The sequence below is a fragment of the Penicillium solitum genome (assembly GCF_028829755.1).
Source record: "Penicillium solitum strain IBT 25940 chromosome Unknown utg000002l_segment0_segment0, whole genome shotgun sequence".
In the NCBI taxonomy this organism is placed as follows: Eukaryota; Fungi; Ascomycota; class Eurotiomycetes; order Eurotiales; family Aspergillaceae; genus Penicillium; species Penicillium solitum.
The window spans coordinates 437,567-459,735 of record NW_027072122.1 but is presented as its reverse complement, the minus strand read 5'-3'; the positions used below and the strand labels follow the sequence as shown (position 1 = coordinate 459,735).

Below are 22,169 nucleotides of genomic sequence, written 5' to 3'. Positions count from 1 at the left end.
ACATCCTCTTAGGGCTTAGAGTAGGGAAATAATTCTAATTTATAATTCAGTGATTTGATATAACCGAAGACTTTTCTCCTACGCCGCCCCGTGATAGATGAACTCCGTGCCTTCCAATTTGCGTCGTCGTGCTCTAGTGCGTTATAATTTGAGAGGGGAACGAGATCGGAAGATCGTGCACCTTAAAAAGTAGGCTTATAGTGAGAAATAATAGCCATCAAAAAGTAGTTCGCAAACAAACAGGATTATAGGGCAAAGGGCTTCTTTGGGTATAGACTGAGCGTGGACTGAGTGTTCAATAGATGGCTCTGATCAGTCTCTAAGTAATCAGTGAGCGTTCGTTCATTGGGCCTTACTGATTCGTCACGTGATGGCTCTGAGCCGCTCACTGAGTCTGAGCCCGGACTGAAATTTACTCAGAGAGCCTGACTCTAAGCGCCCTCATAAAAGTGGCGGCAGCTAAGACAGGAAAGCCCCACCCGGCAGAGGAAATATTGTACCCGACGTATAGCTACCTACGTATGCTTAGGTACATATGTACCGTTTAAGCAGGGCGAATAATAGGACCAAGATAATATCAGACGATACCAAAGTAATCCCCTACGATCACCGACGATGTCACCGTTGACTACATCCTCACCAAACATATACCGGTGCTGGTTACCTCATGGATTGCTGAGATATTTAAATCACATTCATCTACGAGATGCCTAGAAAGTCGAACACAAGTTCCCTATCAAAGCAATTTGCTATTTTTCCCCACGCCTAAAATTTCGAGTGGGCCCCGGAGGTGTATGACGCTTACATATTTCGAACCTTCTTTATGCGGGGAATTAAACGAGGGTCTTTGTCGACCATACATTTAGAATTTAGCCAAGTCTTTTCCTTTGTCCATAAATGTCGGCCGAGCGAATGATCGTACTCACCAGGTTCACCTATATCGCCACCACGTGCTCTTCTCATCCACATGGCCATGGAGCCTCTTTTGACATACAACAGTGTATAAGGCTCGAGGTCGAGTCGCACTTAGACCTACATCAATGTCCTTGACCAACGAGCAACTTCGGGCTATCGGAATAGCAGAAAGAGTGGGAGGCAGCGCTTCTCTGCTAGGATGTGCGTTCATTGTGACAACGTATTGTGCTTCAAACGCCTTTCGCAAACCAGTCAATAGACTGATATTTTATGCGTCTTTTGGGAATGCCTTCGCCGCCGTTGCATCTTTGATGAGCAGAGATGGAGTGATAGCGGGACCGCGTTCTGCTTTATGTCTCGCCCAAGCCTTCTTTATCCAATAGTATGTTGGTCATTATCCCTGAAAGAAATTGGAAGCTAATGTCCCAATTAAAGTTGGATGCCAACGGACTCGTTATGGTCTTTTTGCATGGCGGTTAACATATATCTCACTTTTTACCGGAGATACTCGGCAGAAGACCTCAAGAAGCTCGAGAAGTGGTACTTTCTGTTCTGTTACGGGTTACCACTCATCCTTGCGACGACATTGAGCCTCATCAAGACCACCGGAAGAGGCAGGATCTATGGTCCAGCCTTGGTAGGTTCCTACTGCAGACTATGCCCTGCAGACTATGCCCAGCATAAAACTGACTCCTCGTTAGATATGGTGCTCAATCGCCGAACCGTGGCAATTTCTACGTTTGGTGTGTTTCTATGGTCCAGTCTGGTAGGTCATACAATATCTTTTACCAATTCCCCATCTAATTTCCTTCCACAGGGTAGTCAGTATTGCAACCTTTGCGATCTATGCCACAGCCGGCGTCCGGATCTGGCGACAGTATCGGGCTCTAAAAACGGCTAAAGATGAACTACCCGTCCACAGAGCAACGGGCGTTACCCGATCGGTTTCTTTCGATGTGACCGCTACTGCAGCTAAAGGCTCGGGTAGTGGCCCAGCCATGCTTTATTCAACCTCCATCGAATCCCAACATTCACGCACTAGAAGCGGGTTAGACATCCAAGCTAACAAGCACAATGCAATGCGGAGCTATTTCAGATACTCGTTTCTCTTCTTCATAGCCATGGTTGCTACCTGGGTATGGATATGTCCCTTTCCACTGAACCCACTCATAAGCCGTCACTGACAAGGATCCTAGTTACCGTCATTTGTGAATCGAATTTACGGGTTGACCAATCCCAACAAACCGAAATTCGGGTTGAATTTGGCCGGTGCACTTGTTCTATCTCTTCAAGGGCTTTGGAACGCAATTATCTACACATCAACCGCACTCCCAATATTCAAAGCCCAGTGGGCTTCTATCGTCAAATCTAGATCACACCGGAGGTCGCCTACTAGAGTCACCGGGGAAGACGCTGCCGAAGTTTCGCTTGATGATGTGAGATTCGATGATAGGTATGATGCAGGCAGTACGTCTTCTTTGGCGATCGGTCCACCACTTGAGTCTTCTGTCGTTCAACCTGGCGGTGCGTAACGACTATCACCGCCTGTTATCATTCGACGGCTAGTAATTGTACCAAACTTACTCATTTCATATATATAATCAGGTGTATTTCCTGTATTTTCAAGTAATAAATATGGGAGGGAAATAATTGGGAGTTTCCCCAACCCTTCGGACCTGCCTTCCTATTCCAGAAATATAACGGCTGCATCTATCAGTTTAATGTCGAATACATCTAAAAGACCCCAATACCCCTCATATAATAAATATTCCCACACCCCGAAAGTCTTTGTCTGCAAGATCATCAATAACTCCACTTGTTTACAATGTACGACACTATCATAATCGGCGCAGGACTCAGCGGCCTCCAAGCCGCACTCAACATCCACGAAGCCGGTCACTCAGTCCTTGTACTGGAAGCCCGCGATAGGGTCGGTGGAAAAACATGCACGGCTTCACTCGAAGCAGGCGGATGTGTTGATCTTGGTGCTGCCTGGATCAACGACACAAACCAGTACTGCATGCATGGCTATGCACAGCGCTTTGGACTCGAGATTATCAAGCAGAATACAGAGGGGAATGGTTTGATGCAAGACCTAGATGGAACAATTATTCCATTTGCGTATGGGACTACACCACCGGTATGTACTTGTGTACCACCCCGAATGCCCACACAGAGACGGAACTAAGAAAAAGGAACTAGTTTGAAAATGTATGTGATGTTCAGAATCTTGAACAAATTAGAGATGCAATTCACGAGTTTTCTATTCAGGCTCGAGAATCTCTACTTGCAGGCTCGATAAATGAACAGGTTCTAGAGCTTGATCAGATTACCTTGAATGAATATGTTCAACATCAGCGGGGAAGTGAAAGAACCTTGAAGATGGTCAATCTCTGGACCCAGGTCATGCTCGGCGTGGACTCGAATGAAATTAGTGCTGGGTGCTTTGTGGATTATTGCGCGAAGGGAGGTGGCTTAATGCAAATGCGCTCTGATAGCAAGCACGGAGGACAGTATCTGCGTTTTCGCAAAGGTAAGATACATTTCTCAGCCATTACAATTACAACTACCAAGCAGAGTGAAAGGGACTAATGTGATAGATAGGCACCCAATCAGTTGCCAATAACCTGGCTAAATTACTCCCACTGGGATCAATCCATCTTTCATCGCCAGTGAAAGCCGTGTCTGACAACGGGACCAAAGTGCAAGTGATGGTGGCATCGCCTCTCTTAACGGAGAAAGTCTTTACTGCTCGAAAACTCATTATCTCAATCCCCACTCCGCTCTACAAAGATATCACTTTCTCTCCCGCACTTCCAGAGCGCAAGTGGACCGCTAGCACTAGTACCAAGCTGGGCACTTATACCAAATCGATTCTTATCTACAAGGAGCCATGGTGGATCGAGAAGAATCTCTGCGGACTTATTCTTAGCTATGACGGACCTATCGTTGTAGCTCGGGATACTAGCAGCGCCGCAGACAGTCAATTTTCATCGACCTGCTTTGTGAATGGTTCTATCGGTCGAAAGTGGAGTGAGATGGCCCCGTTCAAAAGGCAAGCTGCAGTTTTGCAGCATCTCTTTCAGATTACTGGAGATGAGAAGGCTTTGGAGCCGATTGATGTTTTGGAGAGGCAGTGGATGAATGAAGAATGGAGTCAGGGTGCTGTATGTCCGATTAGTGGGCCTGGGGTTATGACTTCTGTTGGGAATCTTTGGAAGGTTCCCATTGGGAATATCCATTTTGTTGGAACGGAGTTTGCCAAGGAGTGGAAGGGATATATGGAAGGAGCAGTCAGCTCGGGCGAAGAAGGTGCGAAGGAAGTGTTGAGGCTTTTGGAGGAAAGGCCAAAGTTGTAAATACTAGAAGTCGATACAAGAAGTCTTACACTTCAGGGACTATCTACTATACTATTTTATGCAAAGCCGCTGTTTTGACTATGTAATGTACGATAATATCCTCTAATATTCTAATATTAATACTAAATAAAGGAAAATAGATTAACCTAATAATTAGTATATAAGAAATACTAGGCGAGCTCGGTAGGGATATTAAGAAGACTGCGACTATATCCCTAGTCCCTAGTAGAAAGGTCTCTTGCACAAAGGATGCTTCCCCCCTTTGTATACACCTAAAAACACAGCTAAAAGAACTGTTGAAAGACATCTAAAAAGACATCTAAGAGATTACCAAAAAGACATGACAAGGTCGCATAAGGGGCCGACTACTATTGTTAATAATATTTCAAAATAAGTATATATTAGTAGCGAACTAAGTTCAGAGAGCTAATATTCTAATATTACATTATCAAGATATATAGTTGCTTAGAATATAGACTCTGCTGCCTCCTACCTAGCTACTACTTATTCCTTCTCCCTCTGCCCTTTTTCTAGATATGATCCTAGTACAAGTGAAATTCGTATTATGGGTATAGATTGTTAGTTTATTATTAACAAGAATAGTCCGCCGCCTATACGGCCTTGTCATATCTTTTGGATGCTCTTTTAGATGCTCTTTTAGATGCTCTTTTTAGATGCTCTTTTTAGGTATATACGAAGGCATTAAAAAAAGCATATTCTGCGCAAGAGACCTTTCTATATATAACCTTTTAATTTTCTGCCTCGCAAGAGCCCGGTTGGCGCGATGGCATCTCAAACCTGCCGTAGTAAATAAGAATAAGATAATATTCATTGATATCCCCTCGGCTATCTCTTCTAACAATCAAGATAGAATATTTTCTCACACGGTATATAACGGAACAGTTACCACAGCCTAATATACGTCCCGATTCGTCGCCAGAACGGACGCTCATAATACGCATTTAGCTGTCGAATCTCCTCAGTTGTCAATGTCCGATGACCAGTAACCAAATCGGCTGTGGCCGGATCACGCCAAGGCGTTCGAAAGATAATCTTGTATGCGATGGTTGAGAATATAATCAGAAACAAGCCGATAGTATAAGAAAAGAAGTTATACACCGTAAATTCACCAGCCTGTAATTGGATCTTTTTAGATAACTGAAAAATAGGAGAGGTAACAAGCTTAAAGCATGTCGGGTTCACATACCAGCGGTTTTATACTCGAATAAAGAATACAGATCAACAGTAGAGTTGATATGACAAGAATTAATACCGGAGCAAGAGGCCAGAAGTTCGACTTCCACCCGTACTGGTGATCGAAAATGGGACTTCTCTGTGCTTTAACTGCGGCTCGAAATCGGAAAGATGTGAAGCCGATAATTGCCCAGTTGGTGAAGAAGGATGCACTGGTGATGGCGATAAGCCAGTTCAGGACTTCGAGACCCCCGGCTTTATTGTTTTATTAGCATAAGACATTCATGTGAGGGAAGGCCAAAAGAGTAAATAATAAACATACCGCTCAAACTCATGTATGTTAAAAGGACAGCTGCGAGCGCGGTGATGGTAAGTGCCCATCTTGGCCGACCTCGTTCGTCAACTTTGGCAATGAAAGCCGGCAGAAGTTTTTGTAGGGCCATTGTTCGTAGGATTCTCGATGGTAAGAAAATACATTCCAGAGCAATGGCCAAAACACCAATGATCATGCAAATATTGATCAGGTCAGGGACGCCTTTAATCCCCGCATCTTGTACGGCAATTACGAACGGAGAGGCGGCAACACCTGAGCCACCTAAGAGGCGCGGATCGTTTGAAGGAACAATGATAGAAACAAGAACGGTCGAGACTAGGTAGAATACTGCCACTCGCCAAGGGATCAAGTTTGCCGAGTGTGCCATGGAGTAACGAGGTGACTGGGCCTCACCACCCATGACACCGATAAAAACCTGGTCGCCGATGGCCCAAATTGCGAGAAGTGCAGCATTAGCAAATCCCTAAATTAAAACGTTAGATTAGAGATTAATTTGTCATTCCAAACCAAAACCTACCCCAAAGCCATTTTTGAATGGTAAATCGGTCCAGGTGCTTCTGTCACGCACGTAGCCTTTTGACCCAGCTCCTCCAATTATTGCGAGGGAGATAAGAGTAATAAAGATAAATAAAAAGACCTTGACAAGCGAGCCGAAGTATTCGAGCCATCCGAAAATCTTATTGGGCATGAAGAATACGGCGAGACATATGACCAAGAAAATACTGACTGTTGAAACGCGTTAGCATAGTAGTATAGAAAAAGCTATATAGAATGAAAACTTACGCAACGCTGCATCTGGAACAACACCTTCAGCCCAATAGTTGACCAAAATGACGAAAAACGTCGCCTCTGAAGCGAAAACAGATGTCCAACCTAGCCATTCAGCCACACCAGCTCCAAACGCCAACGCAGGATCAACCCAACGATCTGCGTAGTCGATGTAGTTTCCCGACGTTGGAAAGGCAATGTCATCTCCGTTAGGTTCTGAAGATTGGCCCATACGCCAATGCATACCACGAGGTAACCCAAGAACATGTTTCCAGGGCCACCTTCAGCCAATGCCTTTCCTGTGGCAATGAATAGACCACTACCCACATTTGAGCCAAGGGAGATGACCTTGAAATGTGTTAGCGTTCAAAATATATTGCATATTGCATTCCGAACGTACATGAATCATACGTGGAGTCAATGTCCGATGAAGAGCACCGTCTTTCTCCACATCTGCCTCCACTTGACCTTCTCCAACAGAAATGATCAGGTTCAGGTTAACGTGCTTCTCACCATGCTTCTCACCATGCTTCTCACCCATATCTCCACTATCAACGCTTTTTGATTTGTCCATAATCCAGTTTTTCCAAGTGGAATACAAAAATTGTGAATCCGGGAAAAATGAATGGAAGGGAGTTTTATAAAAAAGGGAATTAGTGTTTCGACTGAGCTTGGATCTCAACTTCGGCCTCACCTTCCGAATACAATTTCCCCCCACGATAAGGGCAAAGTTGGCGAAGTGAGGGGTTTAATCAAACTAGAAAACCCTTTTCTTATTTTATTTGAAAGATTTTGCATTTTCCTTCTATCTCGTTTGTATACATACCACCATGGCACCCTCTATCGACAATGACGCCAAACTTACAGGCCTTGCTGCATTGTCACAGGGCACTCCACTCCCTGGCGTGCCCAAGTTTAAAAACTTTGAGATGCAGAGGGAATATATGCTAAATCATATGGCAGGTGCTTTCAGAGTATTCGCTCGCCACGGTTTCGTCGAAGGAATGGCAGGCCACATCAGTATGCGCGACCCCGAAAATCCCGACCTTTTCTGGACCAATCCGTAAGTAGAACTTGCAAATCAATATGTGGAAAAAGAATACTGATTTGTTGCAAAGTCTGGGGATTTACTTCGGACTTATTAATCCATCCGACATGATTCTAGTCAATAAAGACGGAGTCGCTGTCGGCGGGAATATGTCTCGACCAGCAAATGCTGCCGGATTCCTGATCCATAGCGCAATTCATCGAGCGAGACCGGATGTGAATGCTGCATGTCACTTCCATTCTACGTACGGCAAGGCTTGGTCGACATTTGCTCAGCCCCTGGAAATGCTGAATCAAGACGTTGCAATTTTCTACGGCGCACAAAGTGTTTATAAAGAGTTCGGCGGTGTTATTCTTAAAGAGGAAGAATCGACGGCATTAGCTGAGAGTCTTGGTCAAGGGAAAGCCATGATATTACGGAATCATGGTCTCCTAACTGTTGGCGAGACTGTGGATGAAGCCGCTTATCTCTTTCTGCTGATGGAAAAAAGTTGCATGATCCAACTAGCTGCTGATGCCGCCGCGGCGTCTGGTCGGGAAAAATTGCACATCGATGACGAAGCTGCGCAATTTACTTATGAGAATACTAGTGACCCAGTAAGTACATAGGCTATCCATCCTGGGTTCAATATGTGTATGGCTGACGATCAAACAGGAGAGCCTATTCGCGGAGTTCCAGGGTTACTTGCAGTGGGAATCAGCGGTATCACACGATGGATACAAGGCTATGGGATGTTGAGATAAAGGAGCCAATAAATACATTGTGAACAATTCCAATCCAATATCGGCTCAACTCAGTACAAGTACCTTTGGCTCACCAAAACCCTCCAAGACTCGATTCCAAGGGGCATTCTGCATCCCAGGAAGATTTCTCGTCTGCCAAACTTTCTGCAAAGCTTCCAGAGCCACAATAAACATGCGAATTCCAGTAGATCGACCAGACCGTTCAAGCCATTCGGAAATCTGCTCTCTGAGTTTAGGATCAAGTGCCTCGCATCCTGCGATAAACCCGGGCCAACAAGTATTAGCAGATTGATCCATGTGCTTTTGTTTCTTTTTGTCATATTCGAAAAGATGATCAATTATCTGCTGAACGTAAAATTGCAATATCGCAGCGTTGACGTCTCTGACGCTGCGATAAAAAATAAACGATCAGCGCTTTATACATTGCCTGGACGAAATGATATGGGAAAATCTCTCTCTGGGGCAAAGGAGTGTGAGCGGAATGCCAGTTGCCTGGACATTCGTATTCCCAAGTGCAAATTCTGCTCTCCAGATCCTTCACTTGTCCTGACAATGAACCATGATCGATGTTATGTGCTCCCGACGTTTGCATTTTATTGATCAATACCGACAAGTTGGTTGTTTGAAGGATCAATTTAAACAACGACTGGGGCACAGAGTAAATTTCCTCAAACGTAGATTTGAAAGGTGTATCCAAGTTCAAAGTACCTTCAATAAAGGGTGAAGAGAATCCAATTAGACGATCCCAAGTAGAGATGTCTTGGGATGAGGAAAAGGAGAGAGTCAAAGAATTTTCGAAAATATTCGGCTGAGACCGGCTCTCAATACAAGTTCGCTCGGTCACAACCCGGAGATAAAGATAGATACTGTGGAGCATGCGCACTTTCGACGATTGGGAAATCTTTTGGACACCGTGGAGGTTGATGATCTCTTCGATATCTCGTAGGTAATGAGCCGCATTTTCCATCTTCCCACTAACCACCTGTGCCGGGGTTAGCACATACTGTCCACAAAAGGAAAGACATCACTAAAACTCACACAGATAGTGACCATGCTCAGAAGCGCCATCAGAATATCCTTATATTTCTCCTTCTTTGCTTTGTCGTGAGATAGGTTGAAAAGCGATTGTTTTAATCGTCTGGATGCTCTTTCGCGATACAGTTCCCCAAGAGCATTCCAATCCTGGTATCCTTGTTCTGCTGGGGAAGAGCTTTGGCTTTGACTAAACGCACTAATTGCAAATACTGCAAATAGCAGGGAGACCTTTGCATTACTGCTATCCCCTGATAACCCAATTTCGCCTACCGTGCTAAGCAAGCTGGGGATATAGATGGCTTCCCATGGTGACTTAGCCTCAACTCGAGCAGGAGTGAAGAATGTCACCATTGTATGACGATAGTGATCAAGGAGCATTTTGGTGAGTGGCATGGTGAAATCCTCCAGGTCTGATGCTGACGAGCGAGAAGGAGACGATGGAAGGTAAATAACAGATTGCATAGCCCCAGGAGTTGGTTGACACATAAAGTCAATATTGTCCAAGATGAATGTCTCGGATTCTAAGGGATCTTCCAGACTCAGGAACTCTGGAGTTTTCACAAGATCTGGACTGTACTCGTTCTCCTCTTCCATCATCTCGGTAACATCTGCTACCCTAGGATTCCAGAGCTCTGGGTCGAAAATATCCGAAAGACTCTCGAGTTGAGTAGTTGATAGCATTTCCGTGGCTTGGAATACATGGAATGGACCATTGCACAACGTCTGATCGTTTTCAATACCCTCAGTTTGCTGGTCTAATTCATCTAGAATTGACACAACTGAGATATCTCCCGTGATGAATACCAATTCAGCAGCATTGTGGGCTAGGTCATGGGCTATTGGATTTTGAGTCTTCTATTCAATGTAGGTTTGTTTCTGTTTCTTTCTCGGCATTGACTTACCAGTGAACAGCGGCCGTCGCCTCGCATGCAAGTCCTCCACATCGTCCTCGGAGATCTCATTCAGGCGCGGCCTCAACCAGCGCACCCTTGGCGGGGCTACTGGAATCTCACAGTCGAGCTTCCGCTTCTTGCATGGCGAGCATTGTGGTGATATTCGGTCGCACTTCACCTTCCTGGCGCGACAGCTCAAACAAGAGCTTTCGCCCTGAGTGCTAGGTGACATGGTGCGGCATCAGTAGCCTGATGCGCAAGCTGATAAAAGCGGGGAAGACGAAGGTTAAGGTGATAATTGTACCCAATGTTATTGGCCCCCTTATCCTATCTTGATTATCTTGATTATCAGAAATGCGGAGAAATGACCGACCTCGGGGGCGATTGGCTACATCGGCTCCACCTTCCAGAAAGTCGAGATTACAGTATCAGTATACTCGGATAGGAGTATTTATGAAGGCTATCAATATTTAAGAGATCAAAGCCATGACTGTATCTCAAGCAATACTTTCGCAATCATGACCGTGAAGCAACCTCAAGTCCAACGTATCGACCGAGCCAATGTGACCGACATCATTCAAGCCATTATCGACGATGGCTGCTGTGTGATCAAGAACTTTACCACCGTGGAAACAATAAATAATGTTAATGCGGAGGCTCAACCTTACCTCGACGCGGATAAACCATGGAAGGTAAGTCATATTCAAAAAAACGTCAATCGAATCAGCCATGTACGCATACTAAATGGAAACAAAGGGCGATCTTTTCCCACCGGAAACTCGGCGATGTGCCAATCTAATGGGACGAAGTAAGACAGCCAGAGAACAATGGCTAGTCGATCAACTCATTCGCACATTGACCGCCAAATTCGTCGACAAGACAACGTCAAACTTCTACGGAGAAACTAAACACACCTATACGAGCGAGGCAATCTGTTCGATCGCCATGACATTTGATGTCGGGCCTGGTGCTAAAGCACAGCGACTACATCGAGACGACAAGAACTTCCATGTTGATCACGAAGATCAATCTACCACGGGTTATCGTCCAGGCTCAGATGTGATGATGGCATTTATGATCCCCGGAGTCAAGACCACTGTGGAGAACGGCGCTACTATAGCCATTCCCAGTAGCCATCTTTGGGGCTCTGATCGTGCCCCGAAACTCCACGAGGCGGGGCCTGCACTTATGGATCTAACAGACTGTTGGGTCATGTTGGGCGGGTTGTATCATGCCGGAGGAGCAAATATCACCCCAGATGAGCGGAGGACCTTACATGGGATGTTTTTCACTCGCGGATTCTATCGACAGGAGGAGAATATTTATCTAGCCAACTCGGCTGAGGAGGTTCTGAGCTGGTCACCTGAGGCTCAAAAGGCCCTGGGGTACGAGCTATCAAGCCCAAATATTGGATTCGTGGAGTTTAAGACGCCGATACAGTACCTTCGGGGAGCAGATGTCGACGCATTTGGCGACTTCGACCCCTCACAAGAGAAGGAAGCCTAATAGAGGGGAAGATTGATAGATAGATACCTAGGTACACATGTAGATAGTTAACGATACGCAAATCGATAAGATTGGACCTCGAAGACTATAAAGTCTAAAGTAGGATTTGAGGGCCGATAATCGATTGAGGAAGGTATCGCCGAGAATAACTCAGTACCATTAAGAAGTATGTAATAAGCCCCCATGTTCTCTCTTTGTTCATTTAGACCAAAATGTCAGAAAAAGCCCAAGTCCTGCTCGTCGGCTGTGGTGGCGTGGGTACTATCGCAGCACTAAATCTCGAAACTGGTGGCCACGCTGCTGTGACAGCGGTCCTTCGGTCAAATTATTCCAGAGTCATTTCGGACGGATTCCACATTAAATCCTGCGATCATGGAGATATTCCCAATTGGAAACCTAGCAAAGGTGGGAACCATCAATCCAACTTCATAATTCAGTTCTAATCAATTCACAGTGGTAAACACAATCCCCACACAGTCCGAGATGTGCGTTGATTACGTGGTTATCACGACCAAAAACACCCCAGACTATCCGCCGACCATGGCAGATTTGATCGAGCCTGCTATTGTTCCTGGGAAAACAGTCATTGTTCTCATTCAGAATGGACTGAATATTGAAAGGCCGTTCCTAGAGAAGTACCCCGACAATATATGTCTCTCTGGTGTAAGCCTGATCGGATCCCATGAAACAGCACCAGCTGTCATTGAGCACGAAGACCCCGATCGGCTTATTATCGGTGCATTCCAAAATCCACTTTTGCAGAAAGAAACGGGGGATGCTATAGCTCATCAGTTTGTCAAGATGTATTCTGGAGGCGGGAAAACAGATTGTATCTTTACTTCTGATGTTCCATTCCATCGATGGCAAAAGCTGGTTTACAATGCGTGTCTGAATCCCATTTGCGCAATAACAGGATTGGACACAGGACGTATTCGGCTTGCGGAAGACACTGTTTCCACCTTGCTGAGACCTGTAATGCAAGAGGTTGTGGCTGCTGCAAAGGCTGTAGGGGTCATTCTTCCTTCGGGCATTGAGGATCGAATGATCAATATAGATCCTCTAACCATGTATCTCCGGCCAAGCATGCTGGAGGATGTCCAAAAGGTATGATCAAGTTGCATTGCATATTACAAGGTATCTTACTAAAGATTTGTGAGTCTAGGGCAATCTTGTTGAATTTGAGACCCTCGTTGGGGAGCCGTTGAGAGAAGGCATATCACGCGGAGTGTTGATGCCAACATTGACAGTCTTGTATCACACCCTGAAGGCTATGCAGTGGAGGTTGAAGGAGCAAAGGGGAATAATTGATGTTCCCGCAAAGGGCGAATACCTCAAGGATGGCTCGAAATGACACAGATGTCACATATACAGGTGTAACATCCATCAATTCGAGACTAAGATTGACTAAACAGCACACATAGTTGAACTAAACCATGAGTATCATCCTTTTTGATTTTTGTGAAGTTTCTCTCCGATGGTCCATTATTGCACCATTTCGGATCAATTAGGCTAGGGTGTGATGAGCAATAGACAACTTTTAGAACGCCATCAAGCTGTATAATATAAAACCATCAGTTAAACAGAGAACTACTTTCTCTTGGCGTAAAAGTGAGGGGTTCCTCTCCAAATATAAATACGATGCGGGGAACGTTTGATCCTACATTCTACCTTCACAACCTTGGAATATTATCTGATTAGGTTCAATTCAAAAGGAATAACTATATCACATAATGTCTGAAAAACAAACTCCAATCCTCGATCATATCGTTCTCCTCGTTTCTCACAAAACACTCCTCGGAATCTCCGAACATATTGAAGGCCAATTCACCCTAGCACCAGGTGGAACCCACGCCGATGGACTCACCACGAACAAACTGATTCTCCTCCCGGATGGCGTTTACCTTGAAATAATTGCCTTCTTCGACAACATCGACCCCGAAAAACGCCGGAACCATCGCTGGGGAAACGAGAAAGAAGACACCATCGTCGACTGGGCTTTCACTTTGCGATCGGAAAGCGACTTCAGCGCCGTCCAACAGCGATTCCAGGGCGCTGCTACCAATGCTTCCTATACGGACCCTATCGCTGGCGGTCGTACCAAACCAGACGGCACCGTGTTGAAATGGGCAGTTTGTGTCCCTAAAGATGGTCAAGGAAAGGTCGTTCCCGGATCTCTACCCTTCTGGTGTCTGGACAGAACACCTCGCGCAAACCGTGTCCCTTATGAGGTTGAACCGAACCTCGCTCAACATCCGAATGGCGTGCAAGGCATTTCTTCTGTGTCGGTGCAAGTCCCCGATGGAGAGATCTCAAATTTCAAGGGTGCTTATGATGCGATATTCGGTGGACCCTGGAAGTATGAAGTTCCTTCTGGCTCGACGGCCGGCAATCACGGGGTTTCCCTGTCTGGAGGGGATGCGTCTATTCGGCTAGTGTTTAATGGGTTGAAGGAAGGGAAGGTTGAGCTGCTACCTGGACTGTTCTTTGACATTGAGAGATTGGACTCGCTATAGCCATGCCGAGGGAGCAATAGATATATTAGAAATATTTGTTGGATGCCCGGATGCCTAAGGCATCACATGTAAATAGAACCCAGATAGTTTGCCTGCTCTCTCGTCCTCTCTTTCTCCTCTTCGTCCACCAGAATACATACAGTGCTTTCTCTATGAACTTACACGTATTGTATCAGGTTATGAGCCTCTTTTGCTAGTTGGACCACTAGCAACTCTTTTCTCTGAAGCTATTTTCATCTGGAGACTTTTGACGATCTGACCCCACAGTGGATCCACCTTTGTGCGTGGTACACTACACGGATTCGGATCCAGCCAATAACATCCAGGAAATCCTTCGAGCCCCGCCGGCAAAAGCTCCGTTTAGCTTTACAATCCAATCATGGCAGACGTCGCGACCGGAAATGTGGGGGACACCAACCCACAAACCCCCCCTCCCGGCGTACCGCCTAACACGATTGATCCCAATGAAGTCCCGTCCTTGAACGATCCGATCCAATTTGCGCAGGATGCCAGTGACAGCGAGGATGAGGATAACAAGCCGTCCCATCAGGGACATGGTCTGCCAACGATTGCAATGACCAAAATTCAGAAAGTGAGGACACTGGAGCACAATGACACTGATCCAAGTGGTTGGAAACAGGCACTGGCTTACCAGTTGATCCCATACGCTTTGGAATGGCTGCTAGAAAGCGACATTCCCCGACCTCCCAAGTCACATGCTTCGTTTGAAAGATGGAAGTACTGGTCTCGCTTAGTTGCAAGCTGGATGTACAATCAAATCGATGTCACACTACAGAACAAGCTGCGCAATTTGTCAAAGATGCCTAAGTACGCTGATCAATTGTACGATGAGCTTATGGCTATGACACAAGGCAGTGACCGGATGCAAACTGCATTCCTTGAGATGAGGAAGTTCGATAAGATGAAACGATCGGATTACAACTCAGCAAGCGAGTACATTGAGGAGTACCAGCGACAGTACCATGTGCTTGCTCGATTCAAGGCAGCACCGCACCCAGCACACGGCCTATCACAAGTCCTTCAAAACCTTGAATTGGAAGTCAAAAAGGTCCAGTTTATTAGGGAAGAAGTCGCAAGTCTCGAACCCAAGAAACTCAATCTCGACAAGGTGGAGGAGTACTGGAGAGCACTCCAAGCAGCTGCTGACATGGAAGGTGTCACCAATGCTGTCTACAATAACAATGCCGGCCGTGGCCGAGGCAATGGAAGAGGTGGTCGTGGAGGAAACCGTGGTGGCCGAGGTGGTCACAACAACGGTCACAACAAAGACGATAACACCCAATCCAGCAAAGACATCAATGCTATCGACGAAGACGTAGCCACTGCTAAAAAGAAGAAGAAGAGAGGTCTTCGCAAGCAGCCTGCCGACGGCAAAGACATTCATGACTACGCAAAAGAGATGCGTAATGGCACACAAAAGGATGACAATAACATGTGTTCATTCTGCGGCTTTGGACCGCACACTGCAAAGAGATGTGCCTATCTCAGTGACAACCCACCAGCCTCGTGGGAACCGTCCGGCAACTTGTGGGCCTATTCAAAGGCTATCCAGAGAACTCAACGTCAAGATGGACAGAACAATATGGTTGTTGCAGCTGCCAATTCTGTTGACAGGAAGAATGATTGGTTGCTAGACACTGGTTCTGACAAGACATTGACACACGATCTCGAGGACTTCCACACATACCAACTGGATCACCCTGACACAGCTTATGCGTACAAGGATTACTCTGGTAATAGAGTCGTCACGCTAGGCCACGGTGAAGTCATTGTAAGGGCTGCCCTACCAGGTTTGGATGGAAAGACGTACTCGTTCATGACAACTGGTTACTACACTCCTGGGGGACACGGCAAGCTATTTGGCATGCAAAAGCTTCTTGAAGAACAAGATATCTCTTACGACACACGCACTAAGAATCTCACAAATGGAAGGGGAGACATCCTAGGGTATGCAGACACGTCAACAGGTGTCCCGTACCTTGTCAGTCCGAAGGACGATGATGACCCCAATGAGATCAAATCGGACACAGATTCCGACGATGACGATGAGATTGGATTTGTGAACAAAGTGACTGCGTAAGAGATCCACAGACGTCTCGGACATGCTGGAAAAGCTCGCATTGCTTCCACACTACAACATGCTGAACAACTAGGTGATGATGAGCAGTACGGCACGGAACACTTCGATTGTGACGCCTGTTTTCAAGGCAAGTCAAAGCTCAAGATATCCCGTCAACAACAGGCGAGGGTACAAGATGTAGCATGGAAATTCCACGTTGATACACAGCCAATGAAACCCACTGGGCCAAACGGAGAGAACTACTGGCTACCAGTCGTTGATGATGCTACTCGATTAATTGAGGGAATCATGCTAAAGAACAAAAGTGATGCTTACCATAAGCTTACTGCGTTCTGTGAGAAGATCAAATTACTCACCGGCAGATACCCAGGCATCTGGCGAATGGATGGCGGTACAGAGTTTAAAGAGTTCATCAAATGGGGTGAGAAGCATGGTATGACTTTTGAGACCACACCACCTTACACCGCAGAGCCAAATGGTACGGTGGAACGTTTCGGTGGACATATCAATGACATACAGAGAACGATGATCATCGATGCGAAGATGCCGGAAGAGATGTGGCCGTATGCGACAGACACAGCCATCTACATCTACAACAGACTAGTCAATCCAAAGACTAAGATCTCGCCGCTCACACATTGGCGTCAAGAATTTGAAATTGCAAACCCAGAGCCTTCCTTGAAGCACCTTAGACCATGGGGATCAGCTGCATACGTCCACATTCCGAAGCCTAAGAGGACACAGGCTAGGAAAGCAGCACCCAGAGCGTGGAAAGGTATGCTTGTTGGCTATGAGGGGGACGGTGGTCATGTTTACAAAGTGTGGGATCCAGTCACGAAGAAACTGGTAGTGTCTCGTGATGTTGGTTTTCCGCAACCTGGAGATGACGATGGTATGGGACCAACACCAGCTAGCAAAGCACCCACCGATCCCAAGGATCCTGATGATGATGATGATGTCGTCGGATTCATGCCTGTCTCACTGTCGCAAGAAGACGAGATCTCGAAGCCAGAAAAGAAGCAGCAGCAAGTAGTACGTACACTACAGGTACAAACTCCTACACGATTAGCTGTACAAGCACCTGTTACGCCGTCTACAATTCATCTTCCAACAATTCATGGCAGTGCATCTACAATGCCTGAGACACCACAGAAGGCACCACCGCAGAGAACAATCATTCCGCCAATAAAACAGCGCAAACTCTTTCAAAGTTTTCTCCCAACTGTGGGAGAGGAGCCCATGATGACAGGCGCGAGAATCACTGAGATCACGGATCCTACCACTGAGAGCGTCTCACAGGTTTTGGACATTGAGCGGAAGAAAGAAGATCTCGGAAGAAGACTTCAACAACTGTCAACCCAAGTGTCTCAACTTGCTGAAAGTATGGACGATATTCGTCGAGATACCGACAACATTGAGAGAGCTGTCACCGAGGAATCAGAAGATATGACTCCTTCTCCAGAGCGACAGAGAACAGATTACCAATACCCTTTCTCATCTCCCACTCAACAAGCTTCTCCCGTTCAACAAGCTAGTGTGTCACCAAGTCGTGAGATCACACAAGCTCCACCAGTTCCTCAAGCCAGTGTGTCACCAAGTCGTGAGACCACACAGGCTACACCCGCTCGACAAATCAGTGTGTCACCAAGTCGTGAGATCACACAGGCTATCGATACAACGGAGACAACGACAAGCACTGAGAACACACCGGTTACTGCGAGATCAGAGATGTCACCAAGCCGTGAGATCATCTCAATTGAGTCATCGCCAGATCCTATCTCTCAGGACCCAGCTACACCGGCTCCCACCCTACCCCGCCGATCGAGACGAGCGAATATCGGGATTGCACCTGACCGATACCACGATCCAAAGCAGAAACACCTCGCTGTCGAGTACGAGAAACGAGACCGAGATATTCAACGAGCTGCCACAAGGGCAAAGGCGAAGGACTCGGGCGGTAACAACGTGACGGAGGGTGATGGACAGGGGTCTGCGGGACCTAGTGCGATGTCTGCAACAGCTGATGTGACAATGGACAAAGTCGATATTGACGAACCATTTCTCTACAATGGAAAGCCGCTATGCGCAAAGGACGTTGACTTGCCATCTACGTACAAGCAAGCGCAAAAGAGCCCTTTCTGGCCTCAATGGCAAGAGGCTATGCAAAGACAACTTAGTGATCTCGAGGCTAAAGGCACATGGAGCTTGATCCTTAAGCCGTCAAAAGCTAAGGTACTGCCAGGACAATGGAGATTCACTGTCAAATCCAACACCAGAGATGAAGTCTACGATTTCAAAGCACGATGGGTGGTATGTGGCAACTTCCAAGACAAAAATGATGGAGAAACATATGCCCCTGTCGTCGCCGAATGTATGATCAAAATCGTTCTCACACTGATTGCAGTGTATGGTCTAAAATGGAGGCAAGTTGACTTCACTGCTGCATATCTCAATGCTTCACGTGAAGATGTGGAGACAGTCTATATGAGACAACCTACAGGTTTTGAGTACGCAGATGCACAAGGAGACAAGAAACACTGGGTGTGTACACTCAATCAAGCGCTCTTCGGATTGCGAGACTCTGCTTTCCTATGGAACGAAGAGATGGACTGCAAACTACGTCAGATTGGCTTTCGTCCGCTGGATGATGATCCTTGCGTTTATATCAAAGGCAAAGGCATGAATTTGACTATTATGATGATCCATGTTGACGATTTCATCATTGCTGCACCATCCGACGATGACATTGAGCAAGTTGTCAGCGAACTTCGTCAGTACTACGACTTGAAGGACCTCGGTGAGCCAAAGCAGTATTTGAACTGTGCGCTCGACAGAGACTACGCCAACGGGACAATCACTATGTCACAGAAAGCGTACGTGCAAAAGGTGCTACGTATGGCTAAAACCTCTGGCTGGAAAGACACGCCATTGCCAGCTGCATGGAGAGAGACACCAGCCGATGCGACCAATGCACTAGATGACGATGCTTTTGATCAATATCAGTCTATCGTGGGGATGTTAAACTGGTTGGCAGTCAAGACACGACCAGACATTCGCTTCGCAGTGACACGCTTACAGCATCGACTAGCAAATCCCACCCTTTCTGACTACAAAGCAATGCAACATGTTGTAAAGTATCTGAGACGAAAACCTGACATCGGAATTATCCTCGGTCGAACCGGTGAACTTCGCTTCTATGCACACACAGATGCTTCACATACAGACTGGGAAGATAGCAAATCGACAGAAGGAAATGTCTGGTACCTTGCCGGATCACCTGTTATGTGGTCTACGAAGAAGCAGACGATCACGGCCAATTCGACGACAGTTGCTGAGTGGTGTGCACTGGATCAACCTAGTCGTGATGCAATGTGGTTGAACAAGATCGCACGATCATTTATGCTCCCAGAGCAGCGTCCTACAGAGATCTACACTGACAACATCAACTCACAATTGCTTCTCTCGAAGAAAGGAGGCAAATCGGCGAACAGATGGCTTAATCTTCGTTACTTCTTTGTCAAAGATGCAGTGGCGCAAGGACATGTTGAGATTCATCGAGTGAACACCAAGCGAAATGCCGCAGATGGATTTACCAAGGCTCTTGCAAAGGATCAATTCAAGATCTTTACCGAGCTAATTGGCATGTGCTAAATCCACAAGAAATTTGCAGAGTTTTACTATGTATGCCGGAACTGGAGATCTTGAGAGGGAGTGCATGCAGGATTCTATGAGGGGGATGTTGGATGCCCGGATGCCTAAGGCATCACATGTAAATAGAACCCAGATAGTTTGCCTGCTCTCTCGTCCTCTCTTTCTCCTCTTCGTCCACCAGAATACATACAGTGCTTTCTCTATGAACTTACACGTATTGTATCAAAAGCCCCACCTACTAGGGAAAATCCGGTACGTATAGGTACGTATATACGGAGTAGTAGTTCCTACCATACCTCAGTTAATATTTCAACGTAAGTATCCCCCACCTTAATATTTAACTAATCTAAATCGGCCAGTCTACTGCGGCAGGGGCCGCGAAAACCATGGTTAATCAAAACTAAATCCGTGGGTATATTGGCGGGTTTTGAGCTTTACCTGGAGCAGCTTGGAAATATTCGAAGACCCGAAGAATAACGAATATTTAGACAGCCTCCTAGGTCAAACATCTTACCGGCTTAATATACGGAGTACGCTCACGAAAGATGTACACAAGAAGGTCCGTGCCAAGGAATATTGCCCGTTTTGGCGGTAGTGCTTAGGCCTAGTGCTTATCTTATGATTTCCGTTCGGAACTCCGTCGGTCACAGATTCACGACTCCTGTATCAGCTTTCCCGAAAAATCACTACCTAACTAGGTCCTTCGCTTATAAATCAGTTTCGACTGCTTTTGGTGGGTGAGTTATCTAGGTTATTTAGCCTCTGATTGGTTTACTTTGGGTTCGATTTCATCTCACACCAAGGATCCACGATACCATTTTAACTGGATAACCAGCTTCACTCGAGTTATACATTCATTTGTTGAACAAGTCAAAAACAACAATACATATAATCACCGAATGGCACGAAAGACGTCAACAGAAGTCTCAAGATGCAGGAAAGTCGACTTGTATCAACCCAGCAATCTCAACTAGATGAACGGGACGATGAGACATGGTCTCCAATTCAGCTTGCCGCTGCGCAAGGGAACTTGTGCCAGGTACAGCGGCTCTTAGCCCATCAGTGAACCCCAATGAGCCCCATGAAGGCTACTATGGCCAGACAGCCCTTCAGGCCGCCTCCAATAATGGACATCTCGCCGTGGTTGAGACGCTGTTAGTAGCAGGGGCAGACTTTAACGCTCCTGGGGGAAACAACGGTGGCAGATCAGCAGTAGTACTGGCCTCTGGGGCGGGCTATCTGAACATCGTCAGCCACTTAGTCTCTGCGGGTGCAAATATCAACTGTCTACCCTATCAGTATATGGGCCGAACTGCTCTACAGGCTGCCGCCGAGGGTGGGCATATCGAGCTTCTAGAATGGCTCCTTCAGCAAGGCGCAGAAATTAATGCCCCTACAGCGAAGAATGCGGGTCGCACCGCACTTCAAGCTGCTGCATTACAAGGCTACGCCGATATCGTGGAAATTCTCCTACACCAAAAGGCCCGCGTGAATACCCCCGCCGTAAGGTATAAAGGCTTTACGGCCCTTCAAGGCGCGGCTTTTAGCGGTCACCTCGATATTGTCCGTCGACTGTTAGATGCAGGAGCCGATGTGAATGCTGGAGGCTCACATTCTAACGGATATACGGCGCTTTCGGCAGCGGCAGAATCCGGCCATCATGATATTGTCCGGATGTTGCTCGATGCGGGCGCAGATGTCTCCCTCACATCAGGAAATAAAAAGTGGACGGCGGCACAGATTGCGACCTCCAGAGGCCAAAATGCCATCACGCAAATTTTCCAACAGATTAACCAGACGGAAAAGATATCCTAAGGTATTCTTCTAAACAGCACTTTTGTCTGCCCCCGAACGTTGATTGTACTTTGCCCAGAAAGCAAGGTACCGCGTGCGCACATATTTCATGCTGAGGTAGGCGTGAAGTACGGAAGGTCACATGTAGGCAATATTGTAGTTCATTGAGAGTCTGTTAGCAAAATAACGGCCTGAGACAACCAGTGCAGTTGAATTGCTCTGTATTTCCCAGAAGCACGTCAGCCGATATTCCTGTCATGGTTCTTGGCACTTCGCCTTCAAGATTCCTTGTGCTTGTAGAAAAGAAGTTTCCTT

General features: G+C 46.5%; 8 protein-coding genes across 8 annotated transcripts; 6 read left to right on the top strand and 2 right to left on the bottom strand.

The window, feature by feature from the left end:
* Nucleotides 1-2,740: 2,740 nt before the first annotated feature.
* N7455_003807 (flavin monoamine oxidase family protein) lies at nucleotides 2,741-4,274 on the top strand (the record flags this gene model as incomplete). Its single annotated transcript, XM_065604579.1, has 3 exons — nucleotides 2,741-3,055; nucleotides 3,187-3,448; nucleotides 3,520-4,274. 3 exons carry the CDS (start codon nucleotides 2,741-2,743, stop codon nucleotides 4,272-4,274), a joined length of 1,332 nt encoding a protein of 443 aa, XP_065462130.1.
* A 1,183-nt stretch (nucleotides 4,275-5,457) lies between these two features.
* N7455_003806 (Amino acid/polyamine transporter I) lies at nucleotides 5,458-7,144 on the bottom strand (the record flags this gene model as incomplete). The annotated part of the gene is made up of 6 exons (XM_065604578.1): nucleotides 5,458-5,723; nucleotides 5,791-6,265; nucleotides 6,320-6,528; nucleotides 6,586-6,786; nucleotides 6,852-6,918; nucleotides 6,971-7,144. 6 exons carry the CDS (start codon nucleotides 7,142-7,144, stop codon nucleotides 5,458-5,460), a joined length of 1,392 nt encoding a protein of 463 aa, XP_065462129.1.
* A 256-nt stretch (nucleotides 7,145-7,400) lies between these two features.
* Nucleotides 7,401-8,356, top strand: N7455_003805 (uncharacterized protein; the record flags this gene model as incomplete). The annotated part of the gene is made up of 3 exons (XM_040959443.2): nucleotides 7,401-7,633; nucleotides 7,689-8,214; nucleotides 8,273-8,356. 3 exons carry the CDS (start codon nucleotides 7,401-7,403, stop codon nucleotides 8,354-8,356), a joined length of 843 nt encoding a protein of 280 aa, XP_040810128.2.
* Nucleotides 8,357-8,406: 50 nt separating this feature from the next.
* On the bottom strand, nucleotides 8,407-10,521 carry N7455_003804 (Zn(II)2Cys6 transcription factor; the record flags this gene model as incomplete). The annotated part of the gene is made up of 4 exons (XM_065604577.1): nucleotides 8,407-8,749; nucleotides 8,784-9,343; nucleotides 9,400-10,232; nucleotides 10,299-10,521. 4 exons carry the CDS (start codon nucleotides 10,519-10,521, stop codon nucleotides 8,407-8,409), a joined length of 1,959 nt encoding a protein of 652 aa, XP_065462128.1.
* A 286-nt stretch (nucleotides 10,522-10,807) lies between these two features.
* Nucleotides 10,808-11,795, top strand: N7455_003803 (uncharacterized protein; the record flags this gene model as incomplete). The annotated part of the gene is made up of 2 exons (XM_040959392.2): nucleotides 10,808-10,981; nucleotides 11,046-11,795. 2 exons carry the CDS (start codon nucleotides 10,808-10,810, stop codon nucleotides 11,793-11,795), a joined length of 924 nt encoding a protein of 307 aa, XP_040810096.2.
* A 212-nt stretch (nucleotides 11,796-12,007) lies between these two features.
* N7455_003802 (ketopantoate reductase family protein) lies at nucleotides 12,008-13,146 on the top strand (the record flags this gene model as incomplete). The annotated part of the gene is made up of 3 exons (XM_040959444.1): nucleotides 12,008-12,200; nucleotides 12,250-12,899; nucleotides 12,958-13,146. The coding sequence occupies 3 exons, from the start codon at nucleotides 12,008-12,010 to the stop codon at nucleotides 13,144-13,146; spliced, it is 1,032 nt and encodes a 343-aa protein (XP_040810102.1).
* A 379-nt stretch (nucleotides 13,147-13,525) lies between these two features.
* Nucleotides 13,526-14,308, top strand: N7455_003801 (VOC family protein; the record flags this gene model as incomplete). The annotated part of the gene is made up of 1 exon (XM_040959458.2): nucleotides 13,526-14,308. One exon carries the CDS (start codon nucleotides 13,526-13,528, stop codon nucleotides 14,306-14,308), a length of 783 nt encoding a protein of 260 aa, XP_040810163.2.
* Nucleotides 14,309-21,053: 6,745 nt separating this feature from the next.
* Nucleotides 21,054-21,875, top strand: N7455_003800 (ankyrin repeat domain-containing protein; the record flags this gene model as incomplete). The annotated part of the gene is made up of 1 exon (XM_040958566.2): nucleotides 21,054-21,875. One exon carries the CDS (start codon nucleotides 21,054-21,056, stop codon nucleotides 21,873-21,875), a length of 822 nt encoding a protein of 273 aa, XP_040810908.2.
* Between the last annotated feature and the right edge of the window lie 294 nt (nucleotides 21,876-22,169).